General features: G+C 36.5%; 1 protein-coding gene across 2 annotated transcripts in view; it reads left to right on the forward strand.

Annotated features, from left to right (window-relative positions):
* Positions 1 to 16675, forward strand: part of LRRK2 (leucine rich repeat kinase 2) — a 111058-nt gene that overhangs the window by 53356 nt on the left and 41027 nt on the right. Inside the window, exons 17-29 of one of the 2 annotated variants that reach the window (XM_030536163.1) lie at positions 1721 to 1849; positions 1943 to 2113; positions 2811 to 3069; positions 3320 to 3508; positions 5826 to 5968; positions 6533 to 6602; positions 7168 to 7388; positions 8721 to 8971; positions 9987 to 10135; positions 11275 to 11368; positions 14156 to 14342; positions 14825 to 15006; positions 15534 to 15763. In XM_030536163.1, the coding sequence (XP_030392023.1) occupies positions 1721 to 1849; positions 1943 to 2113; positions 2811 to 3069; positions 3320 to 3508; positions 5826 to 5968; positions 6533 to 6602; positions 7168 to 7388; positions 8721 to 8971; positions 9987 to 10135; positions 11275 to 11368; positions 14156 to 14342; positions 14825 to 15006; positions 15534 to 15763 (2275 nt within the window). The remainder of the gene's footprint in view (positions 1 to 1720; positions 1850 to 1942; positions 2114 to 2810; positions 3070 to 3319; positions 3509 to 5825; positions 5969 to 6532; positions 6603 to 7167; positions 7389 to 8720; positions 8972 to 9986; positions 10136 to 11274; positions 11369 to 14155; positions 14343 to 14824; positions 15007 to 15533; positions 15764 to 16675) is intronic. The other variant, XM_030537008.1, reaches the window with a different exon arrangement.

Genomic DNA, 16675 nt, shown 5'->3' on the forward strand with positions numbered 1-16675 from the left:
GAACAGGGGTAGGCAACCTGTGGCACGTGTGCCGAAGGCAGCACACAAGCTGATTTTCAGTGGCACTCACACTGCCCGGATCCTGGCCATTGGTCTGGGGAGATCTGCATTTTAATTTTAAATGAAGTTTCTTAAACATTTTAAAAACCTTTATTTACTTTACATACAACAAGAGTTTAGTTAAGTATGGTAGAGTTACAGAAAGAGACCTTCTAAAAACGTTAAAATGTATTACTGGCACGCAAAACCCTAAATGAAAGTGAATAAATGAAGACTCAGCACACCACTGAAAGGTTGCCGACCCCTGGGTTAGAAATATCATATCCATGGCCGTCTTTCACAGATTTTTGGCTTTTCCCTTTCAGGTTTAACTTTGTGCCCAGTACAGAAATGGAGAAAAACGAAAAAAATAATGTTTGGGGGAGGAAATTACTCAAATAGTAGTCACAATGAGTTTTGAACAAAGGTTCTTGTCTATCACTCAGTTTACCCATTTCTAGTTAATAGGCTCAAATTTTGCAAATAGAGTTGTTGGGTTTTTCTCTTTAATTTCTAGATTTACTATAAGTATTTTAGCAAACTGGTGTTTCAAACTGAACATTGTGGAGCAGGCATGCAGGCTGTGTGGTGTGAACACTTCAGTATCTGATTGGGGCATCTTCACCCACCCCGTATGGGGTAACTTGCATCCTCTGGGTATTAGTAAGAAGCAGTCTTGCTATTTCTGAGCACAGGAGCCATCATTGTGTCTTTCCCTTGCACTGAGAATGCAAAAGGGAAGGGAAAGGTCTTCCTTTTTTCTCTCCTGTGTATTTGTTCTATAGCTGGGCACTATCTCAACCTATGAAGACATGTATAACTTTTGTTCATGCTAAGAATTAATTCAAATTATGTTCTGTTTTATTTTCTTTCTTGTATCTATGAATGATAGTTGAGAGGGAGAATATGTATACATCTAGTGGTAATCTGGAAATGAAAGTTTTCAGCAAAAGTAGTGTTTCAATGCTGGGCCTAAAATGTTGACAATGTTTTTTATTTATTTTTACATAAAGTTAGGTAATTTCAGTTTATAACAGTAGACCTGATAATGCACCAGGCCCAATGCTAGTTTTTCAAAACATCAACCAGTAGCTGCCACTAACTTACATAAGTGAGTCAAACTAACCGAGACTAAACTGCAACTGAGGGTATATGTACACGGCAGTAGGGAGGTATGATTGAAGCACATCTGGGCATGCCAAAGCTAGCTTTGATCTAGCTAGCTCACTAAAAATAGCAGTGAAACACAGGCAGCAGCATGGGTTAGCTAACCAAGTGCAAGGCCGTCCAGGACTTTGGGTACATGCTCATGCAGCTAGCCTGTGCAGTCACCCGCACTACCAGTTTCATTGCTAGTTTGAGAAATCTAGCTCGATCAGTGCTGCTCTGGGTATGCCCGTGCATGGCTTAATCAGACCTCCTGACTACGGTATAGAAATACTCTTAAGACTAAAAGTGGTTCGATACTCAGACCTTCTGCTGTGTTCTGATCCACCTTGCAGTCCAGTATGATTACATGTCAAAAAACCAAAACAAAAGATACCAAAAGGGTATATCTATTTTACTCATAAATTTCTTTTTGTTAATTCTCTAACACGTGGTATCTGACTTCCATCATTTTAAAATTTGATATTTTTTAAATGTACATTTGTTGTTGATCACATCATTTTGTTATTTGTAGGGATTTCACATGATCCTGACAATCCTTGACTTGTCCCCTTGTTTTGCAAAGCTGCTGATATATGAATCATTTGACACAGTCATTTTTTATCAAATGTCCATGTGTTTCACTGAACAAAGAGATGAGCAGGTATCTTCTCTCTTTCAATCACTCCACATCCAGATGTTCTGAAATGTTCTGAAGTTTGCTACCTTCATTTCAATTATTTCTCTTCCCATTCAGTTTCAAAGCTTTTGCTGTAAATGCTTTGCTAAAATAGCCAACAATGATGATTTAAAAAACATGATGTTGGAGAAAGCATGTGCTGAGTACAATAGCATTATGGCTGAATGTTTACTTTTATTGGGAGCTGATGTTAATAAGAACACAAAGACAAGCTCTTTAATCTATCAGGTAAGTTCTTGAAAATGTAGATCGTTATATTGGTTTGAAAGATGTCACTTTTGTGGATGATTTTAATTTGTCTGGATGTGTGTGCCTGCATGATCAAGATTAACTATCATTAGACCCAATCCTGCAGTGTTCTGAGCATCCTGCAGGGAAAAATTTCAAAGGGATTTGGTGACTGAGGTACACCTAGTATTAACCTGCAAGGCATAGTAAGGGCTGGCATAGCCCAGAGGAGATAAGTTGTTGGGCTAACTGACCAGAAGTGTCAGGGAGCTGACACTTAGTTAAGCACAAGCAAGTCTCCCTCTCTCAGGAGGCACGAGGGTAAAAAGGTGACTTTCAATCCTGGGTATCCCAAGAGGCATCACACCATTGACTTCAGATTGCAGCAAGCAAATCACAAATTATCCATCATTTTCATTGGTATAACCAACCACTTACGTGTACTCATGCCAAAATATATGGCATTTGCCACATGTTTTGGAGGTATCCATTACAAGTAGGCTAAAGCAGCCTAGGGGGCTTGATGAACTTCACTTAGGCAGTTTTAGAAATCTCAGCCTTGATGTTTAGGAAATTTTGTGTTACAGTTCATCCAAGGACACCATACTGAGAATATGGAGAAACAGTAGTTGAAACAACTCTTGTTAAAATCTAAGCTGCTGTTTTACACACATTTTATTCATTTCTTCGGTAATAGGTTTGTGAGAAAGGAAGCAATCCTAAGCTGGTGGAACTGCTATTAACTAGTGGTGCTCGAGAGCAGGATGTTCGGAGTGCTTTAACAGTCAGCATAAAGAAAGGAGATAGCCAAATCATCAGCTTGCTCTTAAGGAAGCTTAGCCTGGATGTAGCCAACAGCAGTATATGTCTTGGAGGATTTTGTATGGGGAGAATTGAACCTTCCTGGCTCAGCCCTTTGTTCCAAGATAAACTTACTCCTATAAGACAAAAAACAAGTAAGTGTATATAGAATTCATTGTATTAAAATGTGATAAACCCTCCTAATGATGTTTTACAAACCTTCAGAAAGAGTTTTAAAATTGAAATACAGTGTTAGAGAGCCTGTTATATAGATAGTGTAAATCAGCATAGCCCTCTTAGTTCTGAAATGGCCCCTAAACTTTAAAAATAAAAAAAACAAGTCTTTATAGTAATTTTAATCTACATGAATTTACTGAAGAACATTCCATTTTATTGGTGTCTTAGGTGCAGGTTCTGCATTGGCAAGAATGGTGCTCAGATACCAAATGAAGAGTTTTTCAGAAGACAGATCAAGATCCAGTTCTGATGTAACTTCCTCTGAAGATATACTGGATAAAAGTGATGATTGTACATGCATGGCTGAGCCATTAGTAGACAGCGTGTTTCGCTTCAGTGATGACACCAATAGTGAAGGTACATATACTCTAGCAATTTTGTCTCCTCTTCACAATGCTGGTCTAGAATTTGTGATGCAAATTCAATTTAAAGTATTTTGGCAACTATTGGACCATAAAGTAATAAATAAATAAGTAAAGTATATATCCCGATTTATTTGTTTTAAGATAGAAGTCTTTGTGTATAACTGTAGGATATTTTTATTTAAGCCTTTGTGTATATGTGGAAAACAGTGGCACGAAACTAAGGTTCTTAGGTTTTAGGTTATTTACTTAATTTATTTTCTATCATTTCATTGGCTCAAATGAACTCACACTGAAAAACAATAAAGGACCAAAACATCATATTGCCTGGGAGAAAACACTTTTCATAAAACAGGTCAGATATAAATTGACTGTAAGTCCTCATCCTCAAAGAAACTTGCAGAACAACTTCAAAAGATGAGCCTAGGAGCTTAATTTTATAACTTTTTGCTAGACACTAAAAATTGTGGTCTTAATAAAGACATTGGATATATGGCTTATTACAACTTATTACTCTTTTTTGTCTTATGACTGGAGAGGTGTTAATGGCCACTTCACCTCAAATGGTCTCTTAGAATATGTGTTCACTACTTATGCTAAACAATTTATTCCACCCTGTATTTAGCTGTGACATTCTGAGTACCTTTTTCCAGACCTGAAGAAAAGCTCTGTGTAGCTCAAAAGCTTGTCTTTTTCACAAATAGAAGGTGGTCCAAAAGATATCTCACTCACCTTCTCTATTAAAAAAAAAAAGTCTCTGTCACATCTTCAGAAAACTTAACTTAAATTCCATGGATGCATCTTCAACATACAGTCTTTCCCGACAGTAATTATAGTAAATTGTTAAATAGTTACAACAGAATTTTTGCATTGCATACAGTGACTAATAAAATTAGCTAGAGAATCAGATTTTTTGCTTTAATGCCAGTGTTATTTTTTGAAAATCTTAGAAAACTAAAACTGTTGCTCAAGAATTAGAATTTTAACATCTTTGTGGAATCAGAAAAGTCCGACTTGTTGATATTTTTGTTATCTATTTTGTGTTTTTCTATTGCATAATTCGGCATCATTTTTCATTACTGTAGCATTGTTTTCCAGAAGTATGTATGCTAGTAGATACCGTTAGTTGCCCCATATAGCAAAACTGGTATTCATTTGTAAATTGTGGTGAACAACATCAGTTCTTCCAACAAGGTGGTCTTAGGATTTTAGAGGCCTATCTCCTCCTCCACAAAGAATGAGTATGAGGCACACAGATCTCCTACCTCCACTTCACACCTCCAGCAAATAGGAGAGAATGAGACTGAATGGGGCCCAGATATATGAAACCACAGAAGCCACTCAGACATTTTCCATTAAACGATGGGAGGGAGAATTTATATTCACAATACCATTAATTATTATTTGTATTAACATTTTGTTTTGTGGTGGCACAGGATGTGAGTTAATATATAAAATGTATCTAATAGCACCAAATGTTGTGTAGAGCAACTTTCCATCCAAGGTGGGAAGAAGCCCAGGAGCTTCCCATCCATCCTTCTCTCTTAATATCTAAAGGAATTTAGAAGTCTTTCTGTCTCCCTCCTTTGCCACTCAGGGCTGAGAAAGCCATTGAACCTTTTTTTGTTCATCTCATTCACCCTCCCACCATCTCTCACCTTCTCATCCGAAGGCCAAAAGGGGCCAGATGCCTTTTTTTTCTTTTACCCTCTCATGCAGTGGTGATGAGTTGAGGGGACTCCACTCTTCCTCCCCTTCGAGTTCAAGAAGGCACCTCTGTTCCTCCCCCCCTCCCCCCCCCAGCTTCAGGTGCTGTCACTCTGCTCTATAGGACAGCATAGGCAAAAAGCAGAAGAGGAGCCAGCAAGTGGAGGATAGAACTGCAGGAGGAAGGATGGCAGGCAACTGTGGATTACTCAACAGCAGCCACTATAGTGACCTCTAATGGCAGATGGATCAATTTGTTCTAAGAAATGCTGAAGCCACAAGTCTGAAGCTCCCTTCAACAGCATGTTTGCCTGTATGGCCCAGAGCTCTCCCGCTTCCAAGCAGACGAGGATATATTTTTTAAACTAACTTAAGTATCACAGCTGTATATTTCTGAAAATCCTGTTAGCATGAATGCAAAAGGAATGACCTAGCAAACTAAAGTTTACATCTGGAGCATGTTAGTACATTACTATAGTATACTGGAGTATATTCTTTACATATTGCACATTGAATTAGCCAGTCAATTCCTGCTATTAATGTGCTGGAAATACCACACTATGGTTTACGTTGATATGTGTATTATTTGGTTGAATTTTCTGTAGCTCTATGTCCTCACTTTGTAATAGGGAGTGAAAGTTCATTTCTGATGAAAAAGAAATCCAGCTCCATTGCTGTTACTGATCTGTACAAAGATACACCCTTACAAAGATATTCTCCTACTTTGCAAAGGCATTCCAATTCTCTGGTAAGATAAGTAATTTATTTACTATAAACCTCCCTAAATCCATTATTTATGTTGCCTGATGGAAAACTGTGAATGATAAAATATCAAGAAATGACTGATGGTCACCAATACACCATTTAGTACCTTATAAAATATTCCATAACTGTGTGATGACTGTATGCCCATCTAAATAGAGTATTGCCATAGATAGCATTTTATTTCAGCAAGTGTTTATGAACTGCCTATGGCAAACAGTACAAATAGCCATTCTGATCTAACAAGAACTATTTAAAGTTCAGATAATATTTTTTAAACTAATTGTCATTTTTATGTTGCCAAAGAAAAAAGCCTGTAAATTTCATTATACTTGAAATCTATTCTTGTTTTGTATTACAAGTCAGTAATTTGTAAACGGTAAGTTATTTTTTTTGGTTACATTTTAAGGTTAAATTTTTCATTTTTTTAAGTTACTGTGTGGATAACTTGCAGATTGCTATAAAAAGGAAGTTAATCGAATTCATACATTTTTAGGGATGTAAAAATATTCACAGCTGTTGTTTTTTGTTGTGTTTTGGGATTTACCAGGGACCCGGTTCAGATCATGAACCATTAGTGAAGCAAAGAAGAAGATTATTGTCTTCAGATGAATTTCACAGTGAGTCAAGTGTAAAAATACATAAGATTTTTCCAGTTTTTAACATTTTTTGTGGATAACTGTAATCAGTAATCCGTTGAAGTAAATTGTTAAAGCAACATTGGCACTGTTCTATTCAAGTTTGAAAAATTAGGGGTAAGTTTTCCAAAAATGTTGTTTAGAAAAATTACTCCTAATACTTTAAACTTTAATAAAACAGTACAAATGTTGCTTATACAGTAAAGTACTTTTCTCTTCAGCTTTACAAAGAATTTCTGTAAGATTATGTATAATAATGTACATTCATGACTGCCCTAAGAAGCATTTTTAAAGCCATTTGTATTATGCAGAACATAAGTATCCCTCTACTCCCTATAGAACCCTATGGGAATTTGAATTGCAGTTTCTTAACAGAAGTCCTCATTGGCTCCCATTTCAGCCAATATCTAAACAGCCATTGCCTTCATTGGGTACAGAGTTAGACCTCAAATTCTGTGAATTGTAATTCAGAGATCAATTAAATCATGTTATTAAATTGTTGTATGTTTATCAGTGAAAATGAATGCTTTTGTTTTTGTTTTAATAGAAGGGATCTCAAAATTCCAGTCGCATTTAAGACGATCAGACAGTTTGTCTTCATTGCTCTCTGAGAAAGAATATATTAAATCATTAGATCTTTCATCAAATGAGCTGGAGAATATAGATGCCATCAGTCAGAACTGCTGTTTAACTGGTCACTTGGAACGTCTTGAGAAATTGGAGCTGCACCAAAATGCACTCACAAGCATTCCAGAACAACTGTGTGAAGTAATTTTATATAATTTTACATAATGCAAGAAAATTATCATTTCTTTTAAGATGAAAGACCAGATTGTCATCATTGTGCCTACATTTGTACATTAGGTTCCCTAATTTGCATGTGTACAATTTTCATGCAGTAACCGAATGTGCTGTTAACCAGTTAGTTGTGCAGACATGCTCAGATAATTTCTGTCAGATACTTACTGCAGAGGGTCAGATTGGGAAGTATACATTACAGATAGTTTACATGATTGTATTATGTAAATGGAAATCAGAACTGCATATGCTACCTATATGCTGAAGCAGTGGTCACCAACTGGTCGGTTGCAATTGACTGGTCGATCTCCCAGGCGAGCGCGATCTCTGGCGGCACAGCAAGGCTGCTGCTAAGACAGGCTCCCTGCCTTGCCCGGCCCCACACCACTCCAGGAAGGGGCCGGCGCAGGCCCGGGAGCATGGGGACAGGGATCTCCCTCAGCACTGCCCCTGCATTGGCCAGGAATTGGGGGCTGTGGCCTATGGAAGATGTGGGGGCACTGCTTGCAAAGAGGGGCAGCGCGTGGAGCCATGTGCTGCCCATCCACACTCCCACATGGGCGTGTTGGCCCCTTCCAGGAGCAGCATGGGGCCAGGGTAGGCAGGGAGTCTGCCTTAGCAACAGCCACACTGGCGAGAGGCTGTATCCCAGCTCTGAGCCTCCTCCTGGAGCCTATATCCTGACCCCTCTCCTCCTGAATTCCACGCCCCAGCCCTGAGCCCCCTCCCGGAACCAGCACCTCATACCATCCCGCACCCCAACACTCTGCCCCAGCCCTGACCCCCCTCCCAGGGCTGGCACCCTGTACCCCCTCCCGCACTGCAAACCCGTCAGCCCCATCCCAGAGCCTGCACCCCCTCCCGAACCACAACCCCCTACCCCAGCCTGGCGAAAGTGAGTAAGGGTGGAGGAGAACGAATGACGGAGAAAGGAAGGGATGGAGTGTGTGGGGCGAGGCTTTGGGGAAGGGGTGGGGCCTCAGGGAAGGGGCGGAGTAGATCCTGGGTTGCCCTTAAATTCAAAAAGTGATCTTGGGCGTAAAAAGTTTGAATACCACTATGCTAAAGGCTTTGTGTAATTGTACTAGTTAGTTTTATTACAGCATTCATGCACATCCTCTTTATTTTACTGATATCATATTCTATAATAATTGTAATAATTACTATTTTCTCTCAATTTACTTGATAGCATAAATAAAATAAATATGAAGTAATTGCCTAAAATATTAATTTAGTTTAAAAATTAGAAATTCATATCTGTATGTTGTACTTTTTAAAAAAGAAATTCTCGTTTTCCTTCAGACTTTGAAATGTTTGACTTACCTGGATTTGCACAGTAACCGGTTTGCATCGTTTCCTACTTATTTACTGAAAATGAATTTTATTGCAAACCTTGATATCTCTCGGAATGACATTGGCCTTTCCTTAGCTTTGGATCCACATACCAAATGCCCAACTCTGAAGCAACTTAATCTATCATACAATCAACTGTCATGCATTCCTAAATTTCTTGCAGATGTTGCAGAAAACCTAGAACAGCTAATGCTAGAAGGGTAAGAATAGTGCCAGTTTATTTTATTACTGTTTAACAAAAATTGCAGAAAATAATCAGTTTATTTCATCCAGAATAATCAGTGTCATTGAATGTAAATTATTTTCTAATAAAAATGTGATATAGTAGTTAATTAAATTCACAAAAGCAAGGAGATGCAGAATCCAGATTTCCATTCTTTTTCTTCATTTTTATTATTTTTCATTAAATGAGTTCATGTTTCTAATATCACCATGGTAGAGAGGTTTTTGCTATTCCTCTCATTCCCAAATATCTCTAACATCTTAGTTTATATTTCACACTGAAAATCTTTAACTCTCTCTCTGTTTCCCTTGTTCTTTTTTCTAGGATACATGCATTTTATATCATATGTTAATCTTAGAACTATCTCCTTGTCTGTCCATGTTAATTGGTTATCTATTTCTTTTAACGTGACAGATGCTGTTTAGGTTGCAATCCTGCAAATACATATTAAGTCAGCGGAACTCCTCACATAGGGTATGTCTACACTGCAATTAGTCACCTGTGGCTGGCCCGTGCCCGCTGTCTTGGGCTCGCAGGGCTCAAGTTAAAGGGCAGCCTGAATATCTGTCTGTACTGCAATTAAACAGCCACTTGTCCTCAGCCCTGCGAGCCTGAGTCAGGTGACACGGGCAAGCTGCAGGTTTTTAATTGCGGTGTAAACATACCTTTACTTAAAGTTAATCACATGTGCTTGAAGGATTGGAACTTGATATGTAATCAGAAAATGACACTTTATTGCACATGCTAACATTTGAATTATAAAGTGAATAAATACATACAATGAAGTATCCACATTGTCATATGTATTGGTATTGTGGATAAATATCAATCCTGATCCATCAGTCCTTACTCGGGTAATACTATTTTCAGTTTCTGTTCGCATATGTAAAGACAGCAAAATCAGGTCTATACTCTACTTTCCTTTTTTTTTTTTTTTTTTAAAGCAAGTAGTTTTGTATAGCACTTCTAATATTTGTTTTCCTTTACCTTAGAAACAAAATTGCAGGTATATGTTCACCCATATGCTTGAAGGAACTGAAAGTTTTAAACATTAGTAAGAACAATATTTCATCCCTGGCTGTTGATTTTCTCAAGGAGTGCACAAAATTGGAGATATTTAGTGCCAAGATGAATTTACTTGGTAAGTATTCTAGGAGTTCCTGAAAAAAGAATGAGACGTTTAGATGATACATGGTGTAGTCCAGATTAGGAAGAAGGCAAAGCAGAACAGTTAATGTAAAGACTGCTTGCAAAACGGCAACGTCTAATATACAGTATTAGCCTCATAAACATTTATCAACAGTTACCACACTATATCCATTAGCCAGAGTATACCACAACAATTATCACATATACAATACTATTTCCCTATGCTTACCATAGGAAATAATTGTCGCATCTCAGGTACTGTGGTGTGGTAATTGTTGATAAATAATAACTTGAACTTGATTCTTTTCTCATACCATTTTTACATCAGTATAACTCCATTAATTTAAATTTACACTGATTTAAGTGAGATAAGTGAGTCTTCTGAGTGTCTGCAAAGATTTCTCCTGGTACTGTCATCTGACTAAGCAATACAGAGTATGATTCAATGGCTTAAAACATTTTATACAAAAAAATAACAACTAATTTGAGAAACTGTAATAAATGAATCACTTGCCCTAATGAATTTATAAAAGTTCTTAAATTATTATTAGAATTTCTTACATATCTAACCAACATATAGAATTTTTTATTTTGTACATGCTTATAATATAGTTTCTCAGTCTTTCAGAAGGTAGCTGTTATGTAAATGAAGTTTTTAAGCAATCTTTTTTGTACATATGGTATTTTACTACATTGTTGGAATGACAAGCATATATAGTATTAGTAACACAGCAAAATGTAAATAAGAATATTTCAATGTTGGATAATAATATGAAATTAAATATCATAGTGCCTAATAAAAGTTTAAAAATGTAGAAATGTTTGGAGAAAACAGGTATTTTAATTCTCCTCTAAACTCTTCAAATTGAGAGTTCAGTTTTCAAATGGGAGTACCTGAAAAAGAAAATCCAATCCTGTCTTTGGAGCTCAAGTCAACACTTGGGTGATTTAAAATGGTTATTTACTCTTGTAAGTGCCAATTTGAGCACCAAAAAATAGAAACAGATACCAGTGTTTGGAAACTAGCCTCACAATCTATCTCTAATTTTAGAAAATGACAGCTTTATAAACTAAGGTAAAGAGTGCTGAAAAATGTCTAAAGGAAGTAATTCAGTTTCTTTTCTATTTTAGATACCATACCTAACTTGCCATCTGGCATAACAAATTTAAAATTATCTCAAAATCATTTTGTCAGTATTCCAGAAGCAATTCTTCTTCTTCCACAGTAAGTTATTTCATTTGTTAAGGCCAATGTTGTGTCCTCTGTGAAGGAAAACCTAGTGGAATGGCAATTATTAAGCAGAAAATACAGTGTGTTTCTAGTCGACGTTTTCAGCAAATCATCCTAAAAAGTCTAAATCTAAAATATGATGATCATCTACTCAAGCTGTAGTAGGTCACTTTTTCTTCAATAACTGCAGAAAGCCTGAATCCCCTAGGTAGTTCCAAACTATGAACTTCTCTTTTTTTAAAAAAAAACTAAAAGATGTTTTTAGGAATGCTGAAGCTGCCCATTTTTGCCTCCAGAGTTTGCACCAGAAAAAACAAATTGGTTCTAAGAAGGTAAAAAGGATACTGGCAATTTCTCTTTTCATTAAGTCTTGGAACTTCATCATTTTACACCAGGCAACTGAGTCCAGTGGCTCCCTTCCCAAATGTCTACAATAAGTTCCTTCTCAAAGAATAACACTGTATATGCCCCCCAAGTTGAATTGGGTTAGAGTTGCGTTTGTCACAAATTATCCTGTTCCATCAAAGCATTATTCATGTGAAAACTAGCCCTATTGAGTTTGCTACAGCAATGTTAAATTTTAGCACCTTGGCCAAAATAATGCACTTGGCACATCCTTTAATTGTAACCACATTAATACTAGGGATGTAACAAATCCTCAATCCAGACCCATGAGGCTGTTTTTTAATATGTTAACTATTTTTTAAATGGCCTAGCAACACCTCCCACACTCAACGTTATTCATGCACTTGCTCCTTTCCATTGCCACTCCCATTCCTTTCTACCACCTTTTCCAAGCTCCAGAGAGGTTTAGTCGCCCACTTCCTCTTCCTGTCCTCCCAGGCTCAGCACTACTCTCCAACCCACTTTTTCAAGTCACTTCTTAGGCACCAGTATTGCTCCTCAATTCATCCCTCACGTGGCAGCTCCCTCTTATCACTTCTCCGGGTTCTGCCATTGCAGTTCCACCCCCCTCTCCTATGTATCCAATATCTCTGTGGCCCCCTCCTGTTACTCCTTCCAGTGTCCACTACTGGTTACATATTGACTAAAGGTACTTCTATAGAAGTATCTAGTACGTAAATACCTTGCGATGTCAGCTACAAAAGTGCCATGCGAACACTTGTTCTCACTTTCAGGTGACACTGTAAATAAGAGGTTGGCAGCATTATCCCCCATAAATGTAAGCAAACTTGTTTTGTCTTAGCAATTGGCGGAACAAGAAGTAGGATTGAGTGGACTTGTAGGCTCTAAAGTTTTACATTGTTTTGTTTTTTAGTGCAGTTATGTAACAAAAAAAATCTACATTTGTAAGTTGCACTTTCACAATAAAGAGATCACCTCATACAAGTGCTGTAGAGCAAATTGAAAAATACTGTTTTTTATCATTTTTACAGTGAAATATTTGTAATAAAAAATAATATAAAGTGAGCACTGTACACTTTGTATTCTGTGTTGTAATGCAAATCAATATATTTGAAAATGTAACAAAGCATCCAAAAATGTAATACATTTCAACTGGTATTCATCGCAGTGACTTAAAACTGTGATTAATCATGATTAATTTTTTTTGTTAATCATTGGAGTTAACTGTGATTAATCGACAGCCCTAAAACTTAATTTACGTATTGAAGGAGATGCAGCTCTCAAGCTTTGTGTCTCCCAGCCCAGACGAGTCCGATAAGAGGTCCAGGAATTTTTCACAGTTCATACTTCACTTTGAAATAAACACACCTGCATTTGTTCCATAGATTGCACATAGAAAAAAAATGTGCATAATGGAGATAGCTCAGTGGTTTGAGTATTGACCTGCTAAACCCAGGGTTGTGAGTTCAAGCCTTGAGGGGGCCATTTATGGATCTGGGGCAAAATCTGTCTGGGGATTGGTCCTGCTTTGAGCAGGGGGTTGGACTAGCTGACCTCCTGAGGGTCCCTTCCAACCCTGATATTCTGCAATTCATGTGTTTCTTCAACATGTAGTCTTCAGTATATACACACAAGAACGTTTAGGGAAACACTTAGTGCTTTTTTATTTGAATCTCATAAAACACATTAAAATAAGTACATTCTTCTGATATTATATTGAAATGAATGCTATAAGCGTGTTTATTTTTGTAAAGATGCCATTACTGTGAAGTCACTAGAACCTGGCACCATTGGCCAAATTCTGCTCTGATATATGGGTAAAAAACTGTAATAACTATTGATTTTATTTTGAGTTACTCCATATTTACCCAGGTGTGACTAACAGCATAATTTAGATTTGGTCTTTTATTCATCTGGATGGTACCATGCACACTCATGATACTGTATAAGTAAAAACAATTATATTATCCCATATTGATGTAACTGCGCATGCATGTATTTGAAAGTGCCACTTTTGGTTCAGTCACTGAAATAAGTATATTCATTACATTATGAGTGTTCATTTCCAGAATATATAATTCCATGTGTAAATAAATACATTAACAGTATGCTTTATTGAATCAGTCATAGTTCTCTGGTTTTCTTTTCTTTTCCTTTTTCACCCCAATATATCCACATCCTATTTGCAATATTGTCTCAGATAATTACTGTTGCTTTCTAACCTTACTTCCCTTAAGAACATTGTTGAGGTTGGCCTAATATCATCAATAATTTTCTATTTTCCTATCTAAATTTCCAACAGAAATTCTTATTCTAATATCTTCCCCTTTTGTTTGTTTATAACAGATTATCATAGTTATAGCTAGTCTCCATTTTATTTATTTTCTCTGCTGATTTTTCCTCTTATTTTCTTAGTTTGCGATCAGTAGATTTAAGCAACAATAAAATCATAAACCTGCCTGGACCTATGCACTGGAAATCCTTAAACTTAAGGGAGCTCTTGTTTAACTACAATCAGATAGACGTTTTGGACTTGAATGAAAAAGCATATGCATGGTCTAGGCTAGAAAAGCTACATCTGTCCCATAACAAGTTAAAGGAGGTAAAGTATGAATTTTTAGATACTTAAAAACATCAAACCACTTTTCCTATTTATATATGGTCTTTAGAATGATCACTTGGTTTTCAGATCAACCCTAAATTAAATTTGGTCCTTCTTGCGCTACTTTTTATGAATGAAGACACTAATAGTAAAATAGCATGTAATTAGAACTGTGTATTGCCTTTGAAAAGAATATGACTATCTTTCTTCAAGCTCTTTCTGTCTTTAATGTGTGGTAAGAACAGTATTTGTCATCTTCTTTGTAAAAGGGATAAAAAATTAGTTCGTTAAGAGTTACTTTCTTGTCCAATTAAGATATTAGGCATGTATAGTTTAGATGATGATAATAACTGGAAGGAAAGAATTGGAATTGTGTTTGATCTTATTTAAATATTTGCTTAAGATACTCATCCTCATATATAGACAAATAAACACTCACTTTTAATAAATGTTCAAATGTTTATTAACTTTTCTCTATCCAGATTCCTCCTCAGATTGGCTTCCTTGAAAACTTGACATCTCTGGATGTAAGTTATAATTCTGGCTTGAGATCCTTTCCAGATGAAATGGGAAAGTTGTCCAAAATCTGGGATCTTCCTTTGGATGGGCTTCATCTTAATTTAGATTTCAAACATGTTGGATGCAAAGCCAGAGACATTATAAGGTTTGTTATCCTATTGTTGTTGTCTGTTTTTCATGGCTTTGTGGAATACACAGTGGATGGTGTGGTAACAATATGCCCCTTTAAAGGTATCAACTGATTTCCCACATGATCTTTGACTTAGTTATGACTCTGGTAAACCTTTGTTCCTCAAAAAAAATGGGGTTCATAGTCATATGAAAATGTAATAGTATCACTTTGAGTTGATGATACCTCCAGAAAAGCATATGACTCTTATGCAAACAAAGGTATTTAATGGTTGCTTAGTACATTTTTAATATGTTACAATATGTCACTCATAGAAAGTTTTGCAGTAGTTGTTCCAAACAGACAAGATATTTAGTCTGTGTTAAACATTTTTAAAAAATACAAAATGAACACACACATTGTCCAAAAGATTAAATGCAATATTAAATAATTTATGTTAATAATTTTGAAAAGGGGTTGGAATGATCTTGGTTTGCCAGTTCGAGACTTCTTTTGGTATGTGTCTTTATTATACACTTCTTATTAACTATTTTTCATGCCAGGTTTCTTCAGCAGCGGCTAAAGAAGGCTGTCCCTTATAATAGAATGAAACTCATGATTGTGGGAAATACTGGCAGTGGTAAAACTACACTGTTACAACAACTAATGAAATGCAAGCGATCAGATTTGGGGACGCAGAATCCTACAATAGGCATAGATGTAAAGGACTGGTCAGTTCCAGTGAAAGGCAAAGTGAAGAAAGATATGATATTAAATGTCTGGGATTTTGCAGGTATTCTGTTCGAAAACATTAATTGATTGCCCTGATTAACTCATGTATGCAATGCTTGTTCGTAGAAACAGTCTGTAAAATCTCAAACCACATCCAGCAGAATCTTGCTAATTCATACTCAGGATCAAGGAACTCATTGTGAGTTACTGAATTTTGCAAATTAGTGATTAATTAAACAAATACATAAAACAAAAGACCCAAGGATACCTCATGATTAAATGTACTCTGATCACTTATTTTGATAATAGTGGTTTAGTATTAATTATGGTAATGTGACTACAGAATAGCTGAGTACTGCAATTTGCTGTAGAATCATAAAAATGTAGGACTGAAAGGGACATGAAGAGATCATCTAATCCATTCCCCTGCACTGAGGCAAAATTTAAATTAAATTATAGTTAAGGTTACAGACCATAACAGTTGTGTAAGGGCTCCCCTGGTGTACTTCATCAGAATTCAGTTTGGGTACACTGAAAGGAATATATATATATATATATACACACATGTGTATATATATATATACACACACACACACACACACACACAGGCAAAGTGCACACTAACCACCCTAATTTATCAGTCTTTAAGTATTTCCAATATGCCTATCACATTTGTATGTTAGAACCAAATACAATTATGGAAGAGTATGAGTGAGTAGATAAACTGTGGTGAAAACCTGATTCCATTGAAACTCAGTGGGAGTTTTGCCATTGACTTCAGGGGAGCCAGGATTTCATCCCTGTATGTGTTCTTGGTTTTCATTCGTTCTTTCACTTATAGTCCACCCTCTCCTTCCAGGTTTCAATACGTTTGTAGTTTTAGGGATTTTTTCCCCTAAAAGAGGTCAATGTCCCAGGAAGAGTCTTTATCAAAAGATCTGTGTCTCATTTAGATCTGAACGCAGTCATGCTT

The sequence above is a fragment of the Gopherus evgoodei genome, chromosome 1 (genome assembly GCF_007399415.2).
Source record: "Gopherus evgoodei ecotype Sinaloan lineage chromosome 1, rGopEvg1_v1.p, whole genome shotgun sequence".
NCBI classification, from domain to species: Eukaryota; Metazoa; Chordata; order Testudines; family Testudinidae; genus Gopherus; species Gopherus evgoodei.